Here is a 26281-nt window from a genome sequence, read left to right as displayed (position 1 = left end):
CAGCCTCTTGAGTAGCAGGGATTACAGACACACACGGCCACGCCCAGCTAATTCTTGTATTTTTAGTAGAGACAGAGTTTCACCATGTTGGTCAGGCTGGACTCGAACTCCTGACCTCGTGATCTGCCTGCCTCAGCCTCTCAAAGTGCTGGGATCACAGGCGTGAGCCACTGCGCCCGACCCATTCGTGATTATTTTTTAAAAACTATTATTTAACAAAGAGACTCTCACAACTTCTGTTTGACATACTGTTGGTTTTATGCATTATAATAAGGCAATAAAAAGAAATAAAAAGCATAAATACTGGAAAAGAAATAAAACTGTCTCTGCAAATGACATGATTGCTTACACAGAATAGCATAACAAATCTACAAAGCAACTATTAGAACTAGTAAGTGAATGTGAAAAGGTTAAAAGATAAAAGGTTAATATTAAAAATAAGTTAGATTTTAATATACTAGCAGCAAACAACTCGATATTGAAATTTTTAAAAGAATTCCATTTATAATGAGATAAAAAACTTAAAATACGGAAATTTTCACAAAGTCATACAAGATCTCTACTCTAAAAACTATAAAACACTGTTTGGATAAATTTAAGGAGACCTAAATAAATGAAGAGATACACCATTGGAAGACTCAATGTTAAGATGTTATTTCTTCCCAAATCAATCTACAAAAATACATTGCAATCCAAGATTTAATCCCAGCAAACTTTTCAAATCAAAATTAACAAAGTGATTATAAAAAATATATGAGGCTGGGCATAGTGGCTCATGCCTGTAATCCCAGTGCTTCGGGAGGCCAAGGCAGAAGTATAGCAGATAGCCTGAAGCCAGGAGTTCCAGAACATCCTAGACAATATAGCAAGACAAAAAAAAAAAAAGTTTTGTCTCTACAAAACTCTACAAAAATAGTTCTAGCTACTGGGAGGCTGAGGAAGAAGGATCACTTGAGTCCAGGAGTTGGAGGCTGCAGTCAGCTATGATCACACCACTGGGTGACAGAGAGTATATATATGTATATAATATATACATATATATATATTTGAAATATATATATGCAGAAGACCTGGACTATATAACCTATTGGACAAAAAGAACAAAGGTGGAGGATTTACACTGCCTGACATCAAAATTACTATAAAGTAAGACTGGCGTATTGCACAGATCAGAAATAGAACCATGCTTATACAACTATTCAATTTTCTACAAATGTGATAAATCCATCCAATGAGGAATAGAAACCTTTAAGCCTTTTCAGCAAATGGTAATGAAATAACTGGATAACCAAACGGAAAAAATATTAATCTTGACCCCTACCTCACACTATATTCACAAAAATTAATTTATGATGGATCATATATGTGAACCAAAAAGCTAAAACTCAAGCTTCTGGAAGGAAAAAAAAAAAGATAGTTGCCTGACTTAGGGGTTAACAAGGATTTTTAGAGTGCAAACAGAAAATAAAAACCACAATGGAAGACAATTAGTAAATTACATTTTATCAGAATTAAAACTTCTACTCATCAAAAGGCATTGTTAAGAAAATAAACAGGCAAACCACAGAATGGGAGAAAACATACACTTTATATATATAAATTCACTTACTAGTGAATTTAATAAAAACACAACCTAATTTTAAAAATATTGGACACTTTACAAAGGAGGATACACAAATAGCCAACAACAGTATGAAAAAGTTCTTGTAGTTGTTAGTCATGAGGCAAATATAATAAAATTATCATAAGAGGATGCCACTATAAACTTACCAGAATGACAAAAATTAAAAACCTATATCACCAAATGTTGGAAAGCATATGGCATCACCAAAATCTTCAATCACTGTTGGTGGGAGTTTAAAACTTCTTTCAATAAAGAAAATACTTAAAAACTGTAGATAAGTATCATTTAAATGTGCTTTTAAAAATGATGTGGCATTATAAAATTAAACATACACCCACACTATGATCCACAAATTTCTCTTTTAGTTATTTACCTAAGAGAAATAAAAATATATGGCCACAAAAAGACTTACGTGAAAGTATGGTATATTCATATTCATAAAAAGAAATATTATTCAGCAATGAACAGGAAAAAACTACTCACACATGCCACAATATGGATGAATGTTTTAAAACTATGTTGAGTAGGCCGGGAGCAGTGGCTCATGTCTGTAATCCCTGCACTTTGGAAGGTGAGGCAGGTGGATCGCCTGAGCTCAGGAGCTTGAGACCAGCCTGGACAACATGGCGAAACCCCATCTCTAACAACAACAACAAAAAAATTAGCTAGCCATTGTGGCACATGCCTGTGGTCCTAGCTTCTCAGAAGGCTGAAGTGGGAGGATCACTTGAGCTTGGGGGAGGTTGTAATGAGCCGAGATCACGCCACTGCACTCCAGCCTGGGTGACAGAGAGAGACAACATCAAAAAATAAAAATAAAAACAAACAAATAAATAAAATTATGCTGAGTAAAATGCCTTATCAAAAAAAGATTACCTTCTATAAAATTTCATTATGTGAAGTTTTAGAACAAGCAAAACTAATCTACACTAGGTGGGGAAGCAGTACAACAGTTGGTTCTGGAGGCTGAGGGGAGTGGGTATTGACTGGCAAGGAGTGTGAAGAATATAACTGTGGGAATTCAGAGATTAATAAATATGTAGTCCCTAATTCAAGGAGCTCATAGGACAGCAACTTTACCAGTAACACATAGCCAGTAAGCAGCAGACCCTAGATATGAGCACGACTTCTATGTTCAGTACTACCCAACATAAAGCTACAATGTGTAGCAGAAAAGTCAGGCACAAATAAATCCTTACTTAAAAGCAGCAGTTTTCCTTATCATTTTCCATTAACTCTATGTCTCACATTTCAAAGGACTTATGATGAAATGAAAAGTTTAAAGCCACATGAGTAACCGTAAGTCCTGAGTTTAAGTAAGCAGCTGGACTTTAGTTTGTTCAAGAGTAAAATGACAGCAGTAGAATAAAAAAGTCTCCAAATGTGTTTCTTAGAACCAAACATGGGTCCCATGTCCCACTTTCTATACCAGAGCTGCTCTACTTCTATCTGCTTTGCATATTGAGTTAGACCTTGAAAGCGTTCTCTGCCCAAAACAGAAAGCATAGTTTAAAACACACTAGGCAAAATAAAGAGCCCTCATATTTTAAGATACTATAATTTTTAACGTGCAATGGGTTTTTCCATTTTTCCCTATAAGAAATGTTCACACATTTTTCTAAAATACTTACAATTTCTCAAATTTGAAAGCAAAACTAAAATTGTGGATGAGTCCTAGGAATTCTTTTGTTGGGGCCATGAATTTTTTGTGAGTAATTCATACATGGATAGGAAGAAAGCCTATAGCCCATATGAAATGAATTCATTTTACTATTTAGTGAGTAGTGCCAGAATTAAAGAAGTTTACTAGTAATTATTTTCAACTTTTAAAATCCTTTATGATCATACAGAAGTTGATAATTTAAAACTATAGTTAACATTTACCTGTCAGTCATCACCAAAAGCAGAAGCTTTATAAAACTTCTTTCAATAAAGAAAATGCTTAAAGACTGTAGATCAGTGTCAGATTAAGGACGTATACTAATAATTGTAGTATATTGCTAAGGTCCACAGTAAATATTCTAGTGAAAATACTAATGACACACATATCTAAATCAAAAGCCATTTTGATTAGAAATCTAAATAGATAATTAATTGTGTTATAAGCTTTTATGCCTATAATGAATAATGTTATAGTTATAAAAATATTTTATAATAACAATTATGCATGTTCAATAAAGTATATATATATGTACATAAAATGTGTATATTAGATGACTGGATGCTTTATACCTCATAACACAGACTTTTCATGCAATATGAAAAATCAACTGTGCTGGAATCATACCAAGTCCAAACAATGCACACTGTGTAGATTGCACCCTGAGAACTATGAAAAGTAAGCATGCTGTTCTTTCAATGTCAAAGTAGTCATTAACGTACCATAATGAAGAATCATTATCTGTGCCAAAATTCCTGAACACAAATTACTGGTTTGATTACAAACCAAAGCAATAATAAATGCTACAGGAAAAACTAAGAATTTCTGACCAAAAATAATACTAAATAAACATTTATTTAGCAAGTCAGATTTTACTTAAAATATTAATGTTTTAGAACAGTGGCAATGTTTCAAAGGAAAAGAATCCACTTAAACTAAGTGAATTTAAGTTTTACATTTCACTTTTATAATTAGAGTAGCCCTGTAATTTATTTTCAAATCACAACACTATTTAGAGAGAATAGTACTAATAATAATCACTGGATGACTGCAGGCATAAACTGGGAGTACTCCAGACAAAGTGGATCGTATGGTTATCTTACCTGCAATTGAAAAAAAAATCCAAATATTCTTCTGTCTACTAATATTTTTTCTTTTCTTACTTTTAAATATGAAAGTCTGCATATCTCATTGTACGTATACGGAGAGAAAGACTGTTTTTAATATCTACTCTAAATAAATTCCAGTTTTATTATGCCTCTGTGTGGCCAGAAGTCACAGCAAATTCACTGTCACACATTCAGTGGCAAAAAAATAATTATATCTAGAGGAAAATACAGATCTCTTCGTTGTATAAAAAAGATGGCTAAAAATTAGCAACTGGAAAAACTCAGAGGATCAATTTTATCACAAAAGATAGCCATCATTAGCATGTTTATTTGAATATTGCCCAAAGCAACTGATAACTCAATGCAGTGAACAATGCTAAAAAATATATCTTCTAGCGTCTCAATATTTATGTTTGCTTCCAAAGACAAGCTCACAAAAATTAGATTTCATATTGAACTCAGTACTTGATTTTTTTACTAATGACAAAAGCATTTATCTTTGTGTCCTGATTAAATAAGTTCACTTGAGAGTTTACAATGAGAAAACTTGATAACAAAAAATTAAACTAAAGTGGCATTTCATCAAAACCTATCAAGTGAGTCAAGTGAGTTTATGCAGGATGCAGACACATGTTTTCTTTTTGCTAGACGTCCAGTTGTTTCATTTTAGCTGTAAAAGAACAGAGAATCCTGCTTCATGCACTAAAATGGTACTCAAGAACCATACAATAAGAGAATAAGCTAAACACTTTCAGTATGAAAATAAGGTTTGTGCTATATGGTTTCCAACAAAAAGTTAGTCTAAAATATTTTAATAATTATTACTCATAGATAAATTTCATTTAATCATTAGTTAATTAATTCACTTAAGAATCTATATTAATCTCCACTTTGGGGACTTATGACACATACAGTATTATTGGTTGGTTTAAAAATCTTTCCTCCTTTAACAAGTTGAACTTGGAAATGTTTCTGGAGCAGTTGTTATGGAAGATTTTCATCCTTTAATGTTTTATTGCTAATATGTCACAGAAGTCAACTGCCTCACCATCTAAAATCCTAATGAAAGTTGAGTTGCAGATTTGGGGATAAGATTAGTTACCGAACAAAAGTCTTAGTATAAAAACTACTTGAAAAGGTGCCCTTTTAATAATACATTGTCTACAAATGATGCATAGTACTATTCTAGTAATCCCTACTAGAAAGCAATTCAGAATAAAATATCTAATTGTCCAAATTGATGGCTTTTTTTCTATCAATTTAAAGATCATTGTTAATGTCACAATACAAATATTGAATATTCCATGTCAACTAGTCCAAACAATTAAATGATTACTATTCATGTACTAATAACCAAAACTGTTCTTTCCAGAGGTGATAGTTATATAATTGATGCTTAAGAAGATCATAGATGTCTAATTGAAAGGTCCATTATTCAGAAAAAAAATCTAAATTCTTGCATATGAGATCTTTTGATGACATATTCAGGCCATTCTTCTTCCATGATTTTTTTCTTCAAGAATAATTTTTTAGTCTATACTAAAGTGGAAAGTCTTTACTTTCCACTTTAGTGTTAACTAAAATGTTAATACCTATGCAGGATGCATAGGCATTTATATTGTTTAAAAGAGTATAAGCAGAATAAAAGGTTTAAAAGACCCTTGTATCTAAAGTGAACACAAAAAATAACCAAAAAATTAAAATATGTGGAAGCATAAAATTCATATACTTATTTTTTCACTCATCATACTTCTAAAACAATAACTATTTGCAGAACTTTTTGATTGATCTTAAAAGTAAATCAAGTAGCTGATGGGACATTTATGAAGATGCATAGATGTATTTGTGGTATAAGGGCAAATGATTTTTAAAGACTAATAAGAACATATAAAGGCCGAGATTTTTTCCCCTAAAGCAAGATAAATTATTTATTGAGTAATTGGTAGTTTGGGATAGTTTTAGATAATAATCAATATAAGTTAAACCATACTGGTCGTATAGAAGCATTAAAAACTTCATAATCTTATGTTTAAGAGCAGCAGCATAAAAGTCCAGATTTTAATGAGAGCCTTAAAGGCTCTTACTGAAATTATAGGCATGCCAACAATAAAAGAAACTTGAAGCCAAAGCAAGTACACAGTGATAGGGATGCACACAATTCCCTCAAAAAATAGTTATTTTCAGATTTTTTAATTAATACTTTAAAACCAATTCCTTACTATGCTGTTAATAGCATAATTTCTATACCTAAACCCTAATATTAATAAATTGACACACAAATTCTTGGCATTAAAAAAAAAGATGGAACTAAAACAAGGAAAAGGTTTATAAAGGATGAGTACAAATCCTAAAACTCTGGTAGCTTCAGGTCATGGAAATTTTTAGAAAGCAATACTTGCTTTTTAATTTAAATATAACATAAAATACATATTTTTATGATAAATTATAGACACTAAAGTGATGTATTACTTTAAAAAAGGAAAACAGCATCTTAAAATACAGATATCCAATTTAGAATATCCTAACATTTCATATACTGTTTGATGTTTTTAATTTGTCTCAAGATAAAATATAAACAAAATCCAATCAGTTTATTGAACAGAACTGGATTGAGGAAAGAAAGTGAAATTTTATAAGAAATAGATATGTTATCCCATATTCAAAGTAAAGGTTATAAATATATTTATCATCAGTAAACATTTTAAATGCCAACAAATTTTAAAAGCCTTCTTTTCACTTGCTAAATTAAAATACATATTGTATAACCGGTATTTTTTTAATCTCCAAAATAGGATGCCTCACATTGTTCAGAGATACTAAGAAGAAGAGACAAGTAAAACCATTCAATATTTTATGCACTATTAGTTCCCCATCGGTTTCCAGAAGGTTTCAGTGCATTGCCATGTTCACAGAATTTCTTTCTCAGTCTTCTCCACATATATTTAGTTAAATGGGGTCTTTTTTTTACTAAGCATGTAACATGAGAAATTCTCAAAAGCCAAACAACTTAAATGAGGAAAGAACTGGATGATAAAACTGCATTCCAAAAACATTCTTTAATAGAATATCTTTTAGTGTAAGCCAGAGAAACCATCTGAGAGATATGTTCATAATTTAACAGCCTTCACCATAGAAAAATGATCAGGTTGGAAAAGCAATAGGAATTTATAACAAAGAATCCTGCCAAATTAGCTGACCTAATGCAAAGCATTATTCGCAGTTCCACAATATATCTTGTTTAAAAGTGATTATTGAGCTACCCAGCATAGAGAAATGTCTTAAACCTAGAAAACATTTCCACATGTTTTACAGGAACATGTACGATTGCTAATTCACATTTTCAAACAAATCACATATGATTATATAGCCCCATCCTTATATATGCAATGTAATCACTGCCATGATCACAAAGAAAACATCTATCAGGCATTTTTAAGTTATTTTATGTATCTAGAAAACAAAATAATGAAACAGCCTGATATCTGTATTACGTTTCAGAGGTCAAGCTAGTTAAATTTAAGATGCTTTTTCTGCTTGAAGTAAGCTTATTTTCCTTCTTAAAATCAAATTAAGAATGCTATATAAAATTTTATATTTACAGTAAACAGATAACACCTTTATAACACTAGCACTTCAATACAAAACAATTTTTACTGGCATATAAGATTATTCTGAAAATAACAATATTAAAAGAAAATACAGTTTGGCTCTACTCACCTTGCATTGTTCAGTGTTTGTCCAAAAAGCTCATTTTGTAAGATATTTGGTGGGGATGAAAAAACCCCATGAAAATGAGATAAAACAGAATTGCAGACCTGGCGCAATGTCTCAAATTGCATTTTCTTTCTTTTTTTTTCCCCTTCTCTTATTTTTCCCTACCACCTGTCTTTAAAATCATCTATTTGCTGACACCATCAAATAAAAACACGCCAATCAAGTTCCATATTTCTCCTGAGCTCTGTAAAAACTGTGCTTAAATGAACAGAGGTTGATAGTTAATTGTACAGTCATTATTCTTCTAATTCAGTCGTAGAAGATTCAGTACCCGTGCAGCTTTCGGCTTTCTCCTGACTGTAGCAAGAATTCTAAACAGCAGTAAGCTTTTTGGGCATTCCCAGCTGAAGTGTGAAGCTGAGCTGCTTTCATGTACTCTACTCATATTTCTCTAAGCCTATTAAAAACATGCAATGAATAGATGCTGTCATCAGGAGTTTTAGCACATCTGGCTGCCAGCAATAAAATATCAGAAGTAATAAAAATGGGGACAAGGTATCTTCTCAATGCTACTACTGGGTAAGAGTAAGAGAAATTATGCATTTCCCCAACCCTTTTCTCTTTTCCTGAAAAACAACTCCAGCAACAGCATATATCTCTTCAATGTGCAAGCTGCTGCAAAGGACCAGAACACTCTAAAAATAAGTGGTATATTCTTCTTTTGATGTCATGAAGCAATAAAAATATGATCAACAATAGAGCATTTATCATCTGCATTTAAAATGCCATATTTCTAAGAGAAGTACATTTGGAAAACATGTACTTAGGCGTTTTAATTTCTTATTTTAAAATTTCTCCATTTATTTATTTTTAAAGAAAAGTGGATAATGTTGAATCTGGTCTTTTCTAAAGGCTATATACATAGTGACTACATGGTTATTCACATAATTTTAGAAAAACATTATAGCTTTTCAATTAAAATTCACCTAAACACCACACATTAAATTAAAACTTCCCTCCAAATCCAGGTGGAGGAAAAACCCTACAGTCAAGGCCAGAGACACTTTATCAATTATTACTAATTTATTTCAATAATGGTGGTCATAGCATTTTGTAGAAGAAAATGTTTCCTGAAGGCTCCTATGGTCTTGGAAAGCCACCCCATCATCATCTATTCTCAGTGAATAATTCTGTTTCTGATAAACATTTAGGTTATTCTATATCCAAGTACATCCATCTTTCCATAACAGATCTCTAAAACTAGTGTGTAAACCAAATTTTAAATATTAACTCACTTGCAGAGATGCTTAGTATTTTCATTGACTTTTAATAGCTCCTAACCTTTGACATTTCTTTAATAGATCCAGCCCTTTTTGCCCTTTTTACCTTAACTCTTTGCCCTTTTATCCCTTTCCATACACTATCAACAAATAGACATTTAAATACATTAAGTTTTTAAAAGCTATGAATTCTTTTTTGGCATAATCATGTCACAAAAGAACAACACAAATTAAACATGTAATAATATAAATTTTTAAACAACCATTTTTTAAAATAAGATGTTCAATTATGGGTTTCTTCTCAACTAAGAGTGCCCCCATTTTATTTCAGTTTATTATTTTATTTTATTATTTCACTATTATTTATTATTTCAGATTTTTATAGGTATACACCAATCTATTTGTCAAACACACATACATACCTAAAAATCATAAAGTATTTTTAGTTTATAAAGCACTTCTAAATTTATTTTTTAATATCCAGAAAACATTGTATGTGCTAATGCCACCATCATTTTATGGATGAAAAGAAACTGATGCTTTATTTATTTATTTTTAAATTAATTAATTATTTATTTTTTTGGAGACAGAGTCTCACTCATTGTCACCCAGGCTGAAGTGCAGTGGTGCTCACTGCAACGTCTGCCTCCCAGGTTCAAGCAATTCTGCCTCAGCCTCCTGAGTAGCTGGGATTACAGAAGTGTGCCACCACACCCAGCTAATTTTGTATTTTTAGTGGAGACAGGGTTTCATCATACTGGCCAGGCTGGTCTCAAACTCCTGACCGCAAGTGATCCACCCAGCCTGGCCTCCCAAAGTGCTGGGATTACAGGCGTGAGCCACTGCGCCTGGCCTGAAGCTGTATTGAATTAAACATCACACAATTTATAAAAGATAGAAAAAATATTTTGATTTTCCTGTTGCTTTTGTCTTTGCTTTGGACTCCATTTTCTATGTTCCTTCCCTGTGATTCTATTTTTTACATATGTGCATACATGTGCACATGCACACACACACACAAATGCACACCTATTGTAAAATGGCCAATTTCAATAGATGAATAGGAAAACTACCTGCCAGTGGCCTAATCAAGGGTATTTTAGTTAGAGCAAATATCTCAAATGTTTTAACTCGCAAGTAACTTTAAATGGGCTTCTTCCATTTACCTCAAGCAGAAGCAACCTGAGGTGCTTTAATTTTTAAGCCTCTGATTATGAGTTGATTTTTCACACCTTTGAAAGGTCAATTTCTACAAGTGTAAACAAACATTTTTAAATTTCTTATTTTCAAGTCAATTTCACAGCTCATACTATCTGTGATGGGAAAAAATGTAAATTTTCCCCTTTTAAATAGATTTAATTTTTATAAATAATCAGAACCCCTTTAGAAACAAGTCTACTAAGTAAGAAGGTGATTATACTGCAAATCAACATTTACTGTTAAAAAGGTTTCTTTTATATTTCAAAATTGGATATGAAGACTAAGTCATAGAAAAAGCATCGAAGTGGTCTAAGTAATGGAAACACTAGAATGAGACTTAAAAATGACTCATTTGAAAGAGTCAATGATACATCAACTGCCTTCCTCAGAGACGTATTTTTCCAGCTCTCACTATACTACACCCATGCTAGTGAGCAGCTTTCTTCTAGTTCCCTCAGTATCCCAGAAATGATCTCTTCCACCTTCCCTCTCCATTACCACCCTTTCACCTGCCCCTACTCATCCTTAAGGTTTCAAATGTCCCTCCTTTAGAAAGACTTTGTCTGACCTAAATTAGGTCCCCTATTATACATTCTCATTATACCCTGTGCTTATTCTTCACAACATTTGATATGTGTGACCATATATTTACTTGAAAAAATGTTTAATATCTTTCACCCTCAATTCCATGAGGTTAAGTCCTGCATTCTTGTCTCATTCATCTAGCATAGTGCCTAGTACAGGGTAGGCGGTTCATTAAACATTTGTTGAATAAGTGGATGCCTACATGTTATCAAAAAGTTAATTCTTTTTCAATCACTTACATAGACAGGATAGGAAACCGCCACAGGACTTCATCTGGTTCTCAGTTTCTACAGGGTTTATTTTATTTATTTATTTATTTGCTTGTTTATTTTTAGCCTGCCACATCATCTTCTATAAGGGTCATAAATACAAGAGTAACCAATATTTGCAATCAAAAACATTGTGCTTTGAATGGACTCTGTAATTTGTTATGGATATCCTGAATATTATAAAGAATGTTTATAGATAACGTGTGTTTTAAATTTTCAATATAGTGCAGGTTCACATGTAACATAAATATTGGAGACTTCTGTCAGAACAGAAAGAACATGGTATTTGGCATCGGGCAGCCTGGTTTTAAGTACTGACTCCAACCCAAACTAGCTGTATTACCTCAGCATATTTACTTTATGTATCTGAGCTATGGTTTTACCAAATGTAAAATAAGCTATATCACCTCATAGGGAAATTACTGTATTAAAATCTCATGTGTATCAATGCATTTTATAAATTATAAAGTATACAGTGTTTGGAAGTAAACTCAGTATGAACTATTTAAGGAATCAAATTACTGGTACCTGAATTCTAACAATTATGTTCATGTATCTTTTATTTATCACGCTTATTCATTTGACAAATATTTATATTTTCTTTGTCCAAGTCTCTATCCTTCTATCTGTTAGTGCTGATAGGATGTAGGGCTTATGATTATCCTTTTCCAGAAAAATTAGATAAACTCAAAAGAACTTCCAAGCAAGATCAGCTCCATATTTACATTGAGTCCAGCAGAGAGACATTAACTATTACAAATGGTATAGATGATGGCAATTGGTTTCTCTATGTATGTTCTATTAGAATCTTTAGAGTCTCACTGGAAATGACAGTGATAATAAGAGTTCTAACAGAAGAAGTGTTAAGGAACTTTTGGAAGCAAAGGCAATTTCGTGACAGAAAATATCTAAAAAACTAATCAACACTTGAATAAGTTCAATCTAAAAGTAATCAAAAGAATGCAAATAAAAATAATAAGATAATGTATTTTGCCTATTAAATTGGCAAAATATTGACCAGAGGATCAAAAAACGCACAGTCTCATACCATGTTTATTGGTAGAAGTGTACATTGGTACAACATTTTGAGAAATATTTAGTAGTATATCTCAGGTTTTTAAATGTTCAAAATCTGAGAGCACACTGGAACAATACAAACCAAAATGATAATATTGATTATCTCTGGGTAAGAACATGACAAATTTTTTCCATTTATACTTTTTGATACACTAGCCACAAGTAAAGCTCAAAATTTAATTTTCAAACAGTGGAGAGCTCTAAAATTATAACAATCATTAACCATCACATATTAAGTATAATGTTGGCCCATGAACTTTTCTTTAGCAATGCTCAAGTAAATAAAATAGTAGATTATTAGTTTTCATGTGATTAGCTATATCATTAGCAATGGTTTCTCCCCTTCTATATCAGTATAGATATAGATATAGATATTTTGAGACAGAATCTTGCTCTGTCACCCGGGTGTAACTCCGAACTCCTGGGTTCAACTGATCCTCTCACTTCAGCCTCCCATGTAGCTAGGACTATAGGTGTGCACCATCATGCCTGAATAATTTTTGATTTTCTTGTAGAGATGGAGGGGGTCTCACTATGTTTCCCAGGCTAGTCTTGAACTCCTGGCCTCAATCAATCCTCCCTCCTCAGCCTCCCAAAGTGCTAGGATTACAGGTGTGGGCCACTGTGCCTGACTTCTCCTTCTTAAACAGTAAGTTCCTAAAATTCTGTAATAATTCAAATTGTTTAATTAGTACTATGAAACATCCAAATGACAAGAGCAACCAAAACTCAGCACTAACTTCTTTACATCATCATCAAAAATATTTGAAGTGTAAATTCTTTTCTTTTAAGTTTTTTTTTTTAGTTTTTTTAACTTTTATTTTAAGTTTAGGGGTACATGTGCAGGTATGTTACATAGGTAAATTTGTGTCATGGAGGTTTGTTGTACAGATTATTTCATCATCCAGATATCACGCATAGTACTTATTAGTTATTATTCCTGTACCTCTCCCTCCTCCTATCCTCCACCCTCCAATGGGCCACAGTGTCTGTTGTTCCCCTCTATGTGTCCACGTGTTCTCATCATGTAGCTCCCATTTATAAGTGAGAACATATAGTATTTGGTTTTCTGTTCCTGTATCAGTTTGCTATGAATAATGACCTCTAGCTCCATCCATGTCCCTGCAAAAAAACATAATCTTGTTCTTTTTTATGGCGCATAGTATTCCATGGCGTATATTTACCGCATTTTTTTATGCAGTCTACCATTGATGGGCATTTAGATTGATGCAATGTCTTTACTATTGTTAGTAGTGCTGCAATGAACATACGAGTGCATGTTTCTTTTTTTATCCCATTACTGGGTATACACCCAAAGGATTATAAATCATGCTGCTATAAAGACACATGCACACATATATTTATTGCGGCACTATTCACAATAGCAAATACCTGGAACCAACCCAAATGTCCAACAATGATAGACTGGATTAAGAAAATATGGCACATATACACCATGGAATACTATGCAGCCATAAAAAGGATGAGTTCATGTCCTTTGTAGGGACATGGATGAAGCTGGAAACCATCATTCTCAGCAAACTATTGCAAGGACAGAAAACCAAACACTGCATGCTCCCACTCATAGATGGGACTTGAACAACGAGAACACTTGGACACAGGGTGGGGGAACATCACACACTGGGGCCTGTCGTGGGGTGGGAGAGGCAGGAGGGATAGCATTAGGAGATACACCTAATGTAAATGACGAGTTAATGGGTGCAGCACACCAACATGGCACATGTATACATGTGTAACAAACCTGCACGTTGTGCACATGTACCCTAGAACTTAAAGTATAATAAAGAAAGAAAGAAAGAAAAAAAGAAGTGTAAATTCTTAAAATTATTTAAGAATCTTGGTTTATAAATGCCTAGTGGCTAAGGTAAATGTCTTAAGAAAATTAACACAAACTCAAAAATTAAATGAAAGAATCAAAATTGGAAAGTTATGCTCGTCTGAATTAATAACAACACAAGCCTCTAACCTGATAAGCCATGATAATTCATGACATACTTAGATTTTACAGGCTAGGTTTAGTTTTCATTTTTAAGAGTACCAAAGCATTTCTATTAAAATATTCCATACATGAAAATAAACATATAACTAAACAAAGCTAATGAATCATTAAAATCATAAGATACACAATATGTATCATCTATAACAAAAATCCCTGAAATGCTAAAGGAATACTTCCTTTTCTTAAAATTTATATCTGTAGTCCCATCTATATAATTGAAACAACTGCATTCTCTCTTCCATTGCATTATTCTTGTTCTACTGACTACTTGAAGCATCCGACTGATAAAAATCTAAAGGCTATAAGAAAGACAGTCCAGAGAACAAACATTTTGAAAACAGTATCTTCATGTATTTTGCACATTAAAGTACTCTGCTGTAAAGTATTCTATATTTCCCTGAGGCACGGATCATAGAACAATTCACCTCAGGGATAACATATAAGCAAAAAATAAAAGGCAGATGATGGAATTCCTAACAAAAGGAGGAAGAAGAAGGCATTCAAAAAAGGTAATTTGGGCCTGGCATGGTGGCTAATGCCTGTTATCACAACACTTTGGGAGGCCAAGGCAGGCGGATCACCTGAGGTCAGGAGTTTGAGACCAGCCTGGCCAACATGATGAAACCTCGCCTCTACTAAAAATACAAAAATTAGCCAGGTGTAGTGGTACGCGCCTGTAATCCCAGCTACTCGGGAAGCTGAGGCAGGAGAATCGCTTGAACCCAAGAGGCGGAGGTATATACCAAGATCGCACAGTGTGCAGGGATTGCACAGTGAGCCAAGATCGTGCCATTGCACTCAAGCCAGGGGGACAAGGGTGAAACTCTGTCTCAAAAACAACAACAACAAAACAAAACAAAACAAAAAAAAAGGTAATAAGGTAATAATTTGACCTATGCTTCAACTTAGGATGAACCATACAGTACATTCAGGAATGGAAGAAAGGAAGAACAGCCTGGAGCTAAATAAGCACACTACAAATCTAAAGATGACGAGTACATTTCTACTCACAAAATTTGAGATAAAAATCAGAAAACAGTTCAGAATTGTTACATCAGTTTTCATAAGTTTTAAAAATTTGTTGATGGCCAGCTGAAAAAAACATGCTGTTTTCTGATGTACAAAAACATTTTATAGCATTTCTTAGGGACTGAAACCCTGTATCTATCCATAATTCTGACCATTGCTGCAGAACAGACTAATAACACAACAGTTTATGGCATCTAATTCAAAAAAGAAAGGGAAAGCATGGTGGAAGCCACCACAAATGTGTGAAGCCACACCATAATTGTGATCTCTCTCACTCTTCTTTCTAAGCCAGAAGTGTAAGGGCTAATCCTACTGTGCTTTGGTTTGAGTGGCATTATTCTCAAAAGTATTACTAGGTTGCTTTAATAATCCAGTGCAAAAGCAGGTTTTGCAAGAGCAGTTCCCACACCTAAAACCTCGCAACAGCTGGGTGTGGTGACCCACGCCTGTAATCCTAGCACTCTGGGAGGCCGAGGTGGGTGGATCACCTGAGGCCAGGAGTTCGAGACCAGCCTGGCCAACATGGTGAAACCCCGTCTCTATTAAAAATGCAAAAAATTAGCCAGATGTAGCGGCGGGTGCCTGTAATCCCAGCTACTCGGGAGGCTGAGGCAGGAGAATCACTTGAACCCAGGAGGCAGAGGTTGCAGTGAGCCAAGATCACGCCACTGCACTCCAGCCTGGGTGACAGAGTGAGACTCCAACTCAAAAATAAATTAATTAATTTAATTAAATAAAAATAAAAGCTGGCAACAGCAGAAATATCTTTCTTGTTGAATACAAGAGTTAGTTATAGAGTACCAAACCTAGATTTAAGCTCCACAATGAGAATGTCCAGAGTGACACCTGAAGATTCCACCAATTAAAAGAAAGAGGCCCAAGATCCCTGAAAAAAAAATTTGGAAAATCCTTTTAGCGTTAGGACTGCTTGTTCCAAGTATATATTTCCTTGGTAACTAACAAGAGAACCACTGAAAGCAACATTACAATTTCAGGGAGCTATATCAACATGAATAAGCTTCAACTCCATCTCCAATAGTTACATTCACCAACAGCCACAATATAAGGAATGTTTATAGCCCTGGGACTTCAAGGACTCACACCTAAACTTGCAAACTGCCTCTACAAGTCACCTCTGCTATCTAGCAACTTCCAAGTACACCTAGATTCCTTGAGAAACAAATATTGACTGCACATTGCTATTATATAAGATATTAGAAATAATAGTCATTTGCACAACTATAAATGCGTTTCAGCAAAATATGTGAACAAATGAAATATTACGGAATAACATTGGCCTCCAAGAGTGCCCATTCATAATTCCTTTCTTTCATATAATTCCTCTCTCTACTCATTATACTATGAAAAAAGGCGGTGAAGGATCTTTTCTCCCAAAGGCTACCTATTCTATAAATACAAATATTTGTTTCACTTTGACATTGGCTGTCAGAAAAAAGTGCTTTAGAAGCTTTAAGAACATTAGGATATGTCAATTTGCTTGAGTAAAGTAACCTTTTTAGTATCTATATGTATATCAAAACATCATGTTGTAGACCTTAAATATTTACAATAAAAAATTTTTAAAGGACATCATTAGGTTCAATACTGAAGAAAAAATATCTACATAAAGGTATAACAATAAAGTTTAAAGTACTTTGTTTTCACTAGAACTTGCATATGACAGAACACTTCTCATAAAATAGAATATATTGTCATTGCCAGCTATATAATACATTCAATTAAATATGCTGCAAGTACTGACTAGCTGCTTGCCACTGATTGAGTGTAAATGGGAAACAGTGAGTTGGAAGGTACTTGGCTGACTCTCTTCCACTGCCTACCTTCTCCTTTCTTTCTTTTTTATCTTTCCCTGCCCACCTTCCTTGTCAGCATAGCCCAGGAGGCCACTAGAACTAATACAATTGCTTCTAAGGAGGCTCAGCTTAGAGGCAATATTAATGGTGATTCTAATGGGAACATTTTTTTCTATTCCCATATAGGCAGAAGTCTTTGGAGAGCTACTGAAGAGTGAACTGGTTAGAATTAGTCCTGTGACAAAGGCTCAAACAATTGCTGTTAGATTCTACCTTGCTGCCCTTAAATGTATTCAAGAAGAGGACATAAGGGATTTGTGTAAAGGAAGACTGAATTATGCAGAAGCTAAGATTATCTGACTTACAAAGTTCCTTCAAAATTTTATGCTGAATCCCAAATGCCTTCTGCTTCATCATGCTTTAGTTACAAAAGGGATTACATCAAGACTAATATCTCAAATTTCCCTGGATTTTTTACCCTACCTGTGTTTAGCAGGACGTCAGCTTCCTGCTAAATGACCTCCTATAAATGCACAAGTACCCAGGCATTTCAAATATGCCTCCACAGTCCTCTAAGTCTACTCATATCCTCTCATCAGTAATATGTGCTGATTATAAAGCCACTTGAGGATGGAGCCTCCCCACTTGTTGGTGCCCTCAGTCTGAATTCCAGTCCTCAGCCAAAGGTGACGAATCTCAAGGTTACAGCAATTCAAGGTACTGTGCTTTATGCAGGTATTGGGAGAATAAATCACTGTTCAAAATTCACTCATTCACTCAACAAGTATTTAAATACTGACTAAAGTATCATAGGTACTTTTCTAAGTACTAAAGAGCTCACAGGAAAGAAAGAAAAAGGAGTGGAGGGAGGAGGGAAGAAGAGAAAAAGAAAAGGAAAAGGGAAGTAGGGAGGACACCATCCAGCCCTTACAGGGGTTTTTATCTGTAATATAGCAGGGAAGACAGAGACTAAGAAATTATATGTGTTATTGAGAATTCAGATTAGAAATGTTAAGAAAACTTGTAATAATAGGTTACCTTGAAATAATCTTGGAGTTCAGAAGTTCAGAGGAAGTTTTCCTAAAAAAAAAAAATAGATTCAAGATGAGAAACATGGAATGATAAGCATTGGCCAAGCCAAAAGCGGGACAAAGGAGTATTCCAGATATGGAATACTCATATATAAAGATGTACAAAGATCAAGAGATGACACTGATTATGGCATAATCAAAGAACCACAAGAGGCCAATTCAGGGAGAAATCAAATAGCTGGGGAAGAAACAGTAGCCACATCCTATAGAGCATGGAAAACTGTTGAGATTCTGATTTTTAATCAAATCCATGAATAATTATGTGTTTTGCTGTAGCAATGCTTTTTGAGTCAACAGATATATCAAGTCCTAGCAGTCAGAATGGAGGAGATTCAGGAGTTAACAAGAAACACATAGGAGGACATATAACCATAAATACCCCAAAATATTATCTCACTGTATGTGGATGCAGAGAGATCATTTAGAAAGCTAATGTAATAGTCCAGGCAAGATTTTAGTTGGCCTGGATTAAAGTGATCATAACAAGATAGAGAAAAAAGAATAGACTTAAAAGGTAGAAGTCGAATCAACAGGACTTAGTCGTTGATTGGTCACGGTCAAGATAGGTGTAAAAAGTAACTCTTAGATTTATCTCTTAAGTACCAAGTAGACAGTCTTAAAATTTGCTGAGACAAAGAATGCTAAAGGAGAAGCAGGTTGAGGGAGAAGAAAGGGGAAGATGATGGATTGTTGAATTTGAGGTGCATGCAAGACAGCTAACAAGACAGAGAAGTAAGCAATTAAATATGTCACTCTGCAGTTCAGAAGAGAGTTCTCAACTGAAGATATAACTTTAGGAAGCATCAGCGTGTTAGTAATGATTTCAACCAAGCAAGTAGATGAGATCACCCGGAGATAAAATTTAAAAGGAAAAACACGCAAATAAGAGGTTTATGACAAAGCATCAAGGAGCTAAGTTCCACATTAACTCATCAGTTAAAGAAGGAGAAGCCAGTGAAGGAAACAGAAGAGGAGCAGCCACAGAGGTAAGAGAAAAGTCAAGAGAGAGAGTGTGGTAGCCCAGAAGACAATAAAAGACAGTATTTTAAGAAAAATACTATGATCAACTCTGTGTTATATATTCTGCCATTTGGAAACTGAAGAATTGCTGCTTGTTTTCCTGTGCTTCAAAACAACTCTCGGGAAAAAAGCTCTTTTGGCCTGAAATCACTCAATCCATAAAACCCAGATCTAGCCTATGAAATGTAGTCTGGGAATAGACATCTTCTTAGCCTCTTCCATCATCCCCCTTTCCTCCTTTGGTGAAAGGTAAGCAAATAAAATTTTTAGTCTTTTTTCAGCCAAAACAGAAGATCTGATGCAAATAAACTCATGCAAATCTAAATGTATTTCAATCTAATCTTATCAACTTAAAAAATATAATTTGTCTGACCTGTAGATATGGACAGAGATCAGGATTAATCAAAGATCCTAGCTACTTAAAAGTAAAGGTGTTTAAGCACCAAATGTGAAAATAGAAAAGAAAGGAAAATATAATATAAACAAGATCTATTCTATCAATTTTCCATCTGTCTTACCCTTTTTATTACCAGCTCCTCCATAAAATACCTAGTTTATTTACTCTTTAGTCTATTTTAGAACTCCCTTGGTTCCAATGATACTTGTAATGATAAATAAATAATATTAATTTTATATGTGAATCAAGTTATCAGTGATTTTATTACTATATTATTTCCTATCTTAACAGAATTTCCCTTGACCTCATATTCCCTTCCAGGTACTACCCCATTTTTCTGCTCCTCTTCACAGCAAAATTTCTTGAAGAAGTTGTCTTTAGTTGCTATGGCCATGTTTTCATTTCACATCCTCTTTTAAATCCATACTAATCAATTTTCTAGCACTAATGTTCTATTGAGATTGTTCTCACCAATTACTTGCATGTTATCAAACTAAACAGACAATTCTCTGTTCTTTTCTTACCATGACTTATCTGTATCATTTGACACTAATGCTATCCATGACTTTTAAACCATTTTTACTCTTCATTCCTGAGACACATTCTTCTGATTTTCTTTCACAGTGTCAATTTTTTCACAGTGTCTTTTGTTGGCTCTCATTCCTCTCTTAGATCTTTAAATGTGTGGAATGTCCAAGGCCCTGTTTTGGCTATGTTGTGAACCCTCTCTGCTCTTTTTATTTACAGCTCCCCCTTCCCGGTGACTTAGGTCCCATGGCTTTAAATATCTTCTGTATATCTTTGCCCTTATCTTCCCCTAAAACTCCAGACTCATTTAACCATCTGTCAATTTGGAATCCCCAAATGGAAGTCAAAAGGGCATCTCAAACATAACATGGCCAAACAGAATTCCTGATTTCCTCACCCAAACCTGTTCCTCCCATTTTTTTTCTGTCTTAAAACAACACCATGATTTATCTAGGAATTAACCTTGATATCTCTTTTGCTTTCACACTCCACCACACAAATCAAATCTATCGGTAGGTTCTATCAACTCTATCTTCAAAATGGAACACAAATCCATGAACATTTTCCATCTCACTACTATAATTCTAGTTCAATCTACCAACATCTCTCTAATGGATGACTTCAATAATCTCCTAGCTTCTCGGTGCATTAATCTTGTCCTCTACAAACCATTCTCCACCAAAGATTGCCCACACACACACACACACAAAATAATATCATGCTCCTTCCATGTTTAAACCCTACAATAGTATCTTATCACATTTAAAATAGAATCTAAACCTCCTCCGTCTACAGAAAAGAGATGTGATGCATTGTTTCATCCAAGGCTTTTTGGACCAAATGGCTGGTGACAAAGTTAGAACTAGTACCTAGAGCTTGTGATTTATAGTCCAGTGCTCCTTCCATGGTACTACTGTATCTGTCATTCAGCAACTTCTTATGGAACTCTCATTTAAAATGTAAGTTAATGTTATAGTTTCTAAGGGTCCTTGGAATTTAAAATCCAAAGGTGATGTAAAAATACAGATAAAAAGAACAAGGCCTTCAGCCTTGAAGATAAACATAACTCTTAAGCCTTATGTTTTCTGAGAGAATAAAACAATAAAGCATAGATTCAAACATGTTTAGACAGAAAAAAGAAATATTGCAAGAGCACAAATCAAATCTTCATAATCTTTCCACCCTCATGACTCTAATTCTTATTAAACGAAGTCAAATAGAAGAGAATCTGTTGTCTTACCACTTTCCAGACAGGGGTTTTAAGTTATATCTCAAAACTTTATGTTAAATTTTTCATATAAGTGAGTTTCAGATATATATCACAGAAATAAAGAAGTTATTTTATATTGCAACAATTTTGACTCCCCACACACTGTAGTCTTGCCATCTTGGTTATATGAAGAATATTATAAATATTTCTGAGAGATGTAACTAAAATTTATTAATCCTGCTTTATCACAACTGATTAAGTCTGAGGCAGAGGAAAGGAAGACTAAAGTGATTAAAGAGATTAAATATACAGAAAACTCAATAGGAATTTGAAAATATCAATGAGGAAAAATAAGGTGAAAACTAGCTCTAAGAAATAGACAAAAAAGTTCAGGTGGAAATATAATAAAAGAAGAAATGAAAAGAAAAAGTGGAAGAGAGATTGCATTAGTAGGGATTGGGAAGTCAAAATAAAGTTTAATTTTCCAGCTCAAGCACTGTGTAATTTGGTAAGCAAAGTGAGAACTGTTCTACTAATAACCTTCAAACCAACCTTGAAAGACCTTATTTCCAAAAAAAGAGTTCCAGATCATACCTTAAAATTTCCAACTGTGTCAAATAATAGATGTTAGCAACTCTCAGGTATGTATCACAGAAATAAAAATAGTTGATTATATGTAACAACAATTTTGATTCTCTGTACTATTTATTTTTGCTGACTTAGTTATTTAAAAAAACAAGAGTAGCTGCAGCTTACTAAAGAAGAAATCTACATAACATATTAATGTTAATAACACTAAGATGCATCCCAAATCTTACGACAATAGTGAATTTATCATATATTGAGCTATCTTGAGATTCATGGGACTAATTCACTCTTCAGGATTCCTAGGGATAAAAAAGGTCACACAAAATTAAACAAAAACACTCAAGAGAAATAACAATTAGTACCATTATTAAGTATTACACATACAGAAAAAAACACATACATAAAAATAGATACACACACTTTTTTTTAAATGAGGCTGGGTGTGGTGGTTCATCCTGTAATGCCAGCGCTTTAAGAGGCCAAGGCAGGAAGATTGCTTGAGGCCAGAGTTTGAGACTAGCCTGGGCAATGTAGTCAGACCCCATCTTAACAAAAATAAAAAATTAGCTGGGTGTGATGGCATTCACCTATAGTCCTAGCTACTTAGGAGGCTGAGGTAGGAAGATTGCCTGATCTCAGGGGCTAGGGGTTGCAGTGATCTATGACTGTACCTCTGCACTCCAGCCTGGGTGACAGAGCAAGACTCTCAAACTAAAAAAAAAAAGACAATTTCTACAAACTCCTTATAAGTGAAAAACTACAGTTTAAAAACTCCTCTTGGGTTTTAAATCAAATCTCTCAATGGCTACAGCACCTTTGCAGGTAAATACCACAGTCAAAATATGCCAGGATGATTTAGAAAAACTCTGTCTCAATTCACTACATATTAAACATATTCCTATCTATTCCTCCTAGAAATGAGAGTCAGTAAGGATCTACTGCATTTTCTTACCAGGAGGAGCAGAGAAAATAAACGACATAGACAAACTCAAGGACAAAAGCAGAAATCAAGTGAAAAACAGTCAAGGAAGCTGAGTGTTCCATATATGTTATGTTACCTTATATAATCTTGTCCACATACAATCCAATACTCTGTTGGTGGTAGAGGAGGAGACTACGGAAAATTTATTCCAAAATCTAGCAGTTCTTAAAAGTGTAATCCAGTGCCCTCAGTAGAATCCCCAAATCCCTTTCAGAGGATCTGCAGGGTCAAACCTATATGCATAATACTAAAATGTTATTTGCCTTTTTGATTCTCATTCTCTCTTGGGTGTACAGTGGAGTTTTCCAGAGGCTAAAGTATGTGTGATATCTCAATATATTGAATACAGAAGCTATCTTCCACTAAGTTAGACAATAATGGAATTTCCCAAAAATGTAAAATAATGTCACTTTTCTCACTAAATTTTTCTTTACTTTTTTTGAAATATGCTGTACTAGTTTTCCATTGCTGCAAAACAAATAACCATATTTTTAATAGCTTAAAATGATGTATATTTATTATCTTGCAGTTTCCATAGGTCAGGAGTCCAAGTATGGTTTAAATGATCCTCTGACTCAGGGCCTGAGAAGGCTGTTATCAAGATGTCCACTGGACCACGTTTATTTCTGAGCTCAGGATCCTTTTGCAAGCTCATGTGATTGTTGGCATGCCTCAGTTCCTTGTGGCTCAAAGACTTAGGTCCTCACTTTCTCACCTGCTGTCAGAGATGTACTACTCAGCTCCTAGAGACCCCACACAGATCCCTGACACATGGCTCTCTCACAGCCCTTTTACAACATGGCAGTTTATTTACTTCTAAACCAGCAGAAGAATCTCTTGCTCCAATTGAAGACATAATCTCATACAATGTGATATAACTATATAACTGACTATCCCAACATCTTTGCCATACTCTACTAGCTAGAAGCAAGTCACAGGTTTTATACATACCCAAGGGAAGGGTAAGTCTCATTGTACATAACTTAGAATTCTGTCTACTGTATACAGTTAGTTGTCATATGGTGGGTTCACTGTTATTTTTAAATTAATTAATAAATGCATATTTAAAATTTTTTTATCAGTTATTTCTAATATGGTAAATAGTAATAAATATAATCCACATAAACAAAAATTCTTTGAGGTCTTCAAGCATTTTAAAGATTGTAAAGAGGCCCCAAGACCAAAAAGTTTGAGAACCACCACTTTAATCTAAGTTACGTCTTACATTTGACACATAACACTAGTTTTAAACAGAATAAGCAGAAGTCAAATCCCCAATATAAAAGACATTTTAAATTATGAAAATTATTCAAGTTATTCAGTTATTCCATATCATTTAGCATAAAAATTTGAACTATAATAATTATTTTTATAAAACTTTATTCCCCACCCAATCTCATACTGTATTTCAGAGAATTCCACGAGCTAAGTCCTTAGTAGATAAAATAGGGCGGGTTCCATGCACAGTTAGAGCAGGGATTGCTTATCTATAGTAACAAGCAGGAAGGCAGAGAATATAAGTACATATGCTTCTATGTAAATGAGTAAAAAATCTCAAAGTAAAAAACCACCATGATGCTGAATTCATGTTATTATGAATTGACCAATTTAAATGCCTGAATCCTTGGAAAATTAAAAATATGCAATAGGAAAATGTATCTTCATCTTTATTAAAAGTGTTGACTCCAACTCCCCCCCGAGGTGGCTAGACCTTATATGACCCTTGAAAAGACTATTTCTGCTCCTTAAACTTCAGTAATAAACAAGATCAATTTAGTGGCTAGCTCCTTAGTCTCACTCTTCTTTCCTTTTGACCCTCCAAAGGGTACTTCCTAACTGGTTCATCCCAGGCCTGTCTTAGCACATTGGCTCTAAGAGGGAAAAATATCCAGTGAGGCAAATAAAAGAAGAAATTTATTTCAAACCAGTTTTCTTTATTACTGGTTTATTTGCTTTACAAAAAGATCTAAATAAACACTTCTACATTCACCAGCCCCTACCCTTGCCTCACCTTAGTATGGCTGCCAAATTTTGTAGCCCTTATCCATTATATCCTTGACCAATACCGGAATTACTTCACTGGTGTGTATTGGGAGAGCCAAAGGAGAAGGTGAAAGGTGGGTGAGAAGTCAGCATATAGCATTAATATTGCCATAAAAGCCCAACTAGAGGCAATGTACTCCCACAGTCTACTATGCACACTCACATATATACTTCTACTGCCAATATATCTGTAAAATATCTGTGAAAAAGGATTATATGAGCATATACGCAAATATCAGTTAAGAACGCCTTACAATTTATTAAATTTTATGTTGTTAATGCATGAGAGACTTGGGTAACTAAGACACACATTAGTGTTGGAATAAATTAAAGAGGCTCAAAAATGGTCATTTTGGTGTTAAAATTCTCTCCACAACAGCTTAAAAAAGAGTGCTGCTGGCTAATAAAACCACCACCATTGGCTAACAAATACTCCCATTTTAATGCCTTACTAGCTTTTCTTTGATTGTAATTTTACTACTAAAGAATTTTCCTTGCTACAATTATCAATACCAAAATATATTTTACAAATGAATATATGACGCTGAAAGAAAGCTTGTTAAAAATGAATTTACAGATATTGTCAAGAAATAGCAAGTAATAAGTAGTGTCTTGCTCAATTGAATGTCACCGATTATGACATTGGATATTGGCATAAAATAGTTAAAGTATGATTGAAAAGCAAGTGCTTCAAAAGTGGACAATCTAGTGAAGTCATGCCCTACAGGAAATGGATAACGGCTTCACTAGACTTTAAATAAGAATGACAAAACAAGTGGATAGCAGACTAAAAGGCAAAACTTCTGCAAGGTAAAGGTGAATGACAATGATTGAATATCTCAGATGAAAAGTAAAAAGTCACTAAGTCCAGCCTGAGACAACGAGAAATTATCACTAAAATTATCCCAATAGTACTGGCAGATATAAAGGTTAGTTGAAATTGGAATTAAATATAGGTGTAAGATATACAGATTAGTATGGAACATGAAAAAGGTTACGTTGAAAAAGAGTATGAAAATGTCTGTTCTGCCTCTAATATTT

At 34.0% G+C, this 26281-nt stretch overlaps 1 protein-coding gene across 49 annotated transcripts in view; it reads right to left on the bottom strand.

The window, feature by feature from the left end:
• Nucleotides 1-26281, bottom strand: part of RIMS2 (regulating synaptic membrane exocytosis 2) — a 743118-nt gene that overhangs the window by 425516 nt on the left and 291321 nt on the right. For 18 of the 49 annotated variants that reach the window (XM_055116834.2, XM_055116843.2, XM_024929914.4 and 15 more), the window contains exon 1: nucleotides 8111-9041. The exons of 22 other annotated variants lie outside the window; for them this stretch is intronic. In XM_055116834.2, the coding sequence (XP_054972809.2) occupies nucleotides 8111-8232 (122 nt within the window). In that variant the 5' untranslated portion in view covers nucleotides 8233-9041. Of the gene's footprint in view, nucleotides 1-8110; nucleotides 9042-18419; nucleotides 18462-26281 lie in introns of those variants that run through there. 9 more of the 49 variants (XM_034966469.3, XM_055116819.2, XM_055116823.2 and 6 more) reach the window with 1 other exon arrangement.

This window comes from Pan paniscus, chromosome 7 (assembly GCF_029289425.2).
Source record: "Pan paniscus chromosome 7, NHGRI_mPanPan1-v2.0_pri, whole genome shotgun sequence".
Lineage (NCBI taxonomy): Eukaryota > Metazoa > Chordata > Mammalia > Primates > Hominidae > Pan > Pan paniscus.
This window is presented reverse-complemented; position numbering and strand designations above follow the sequence as displayed.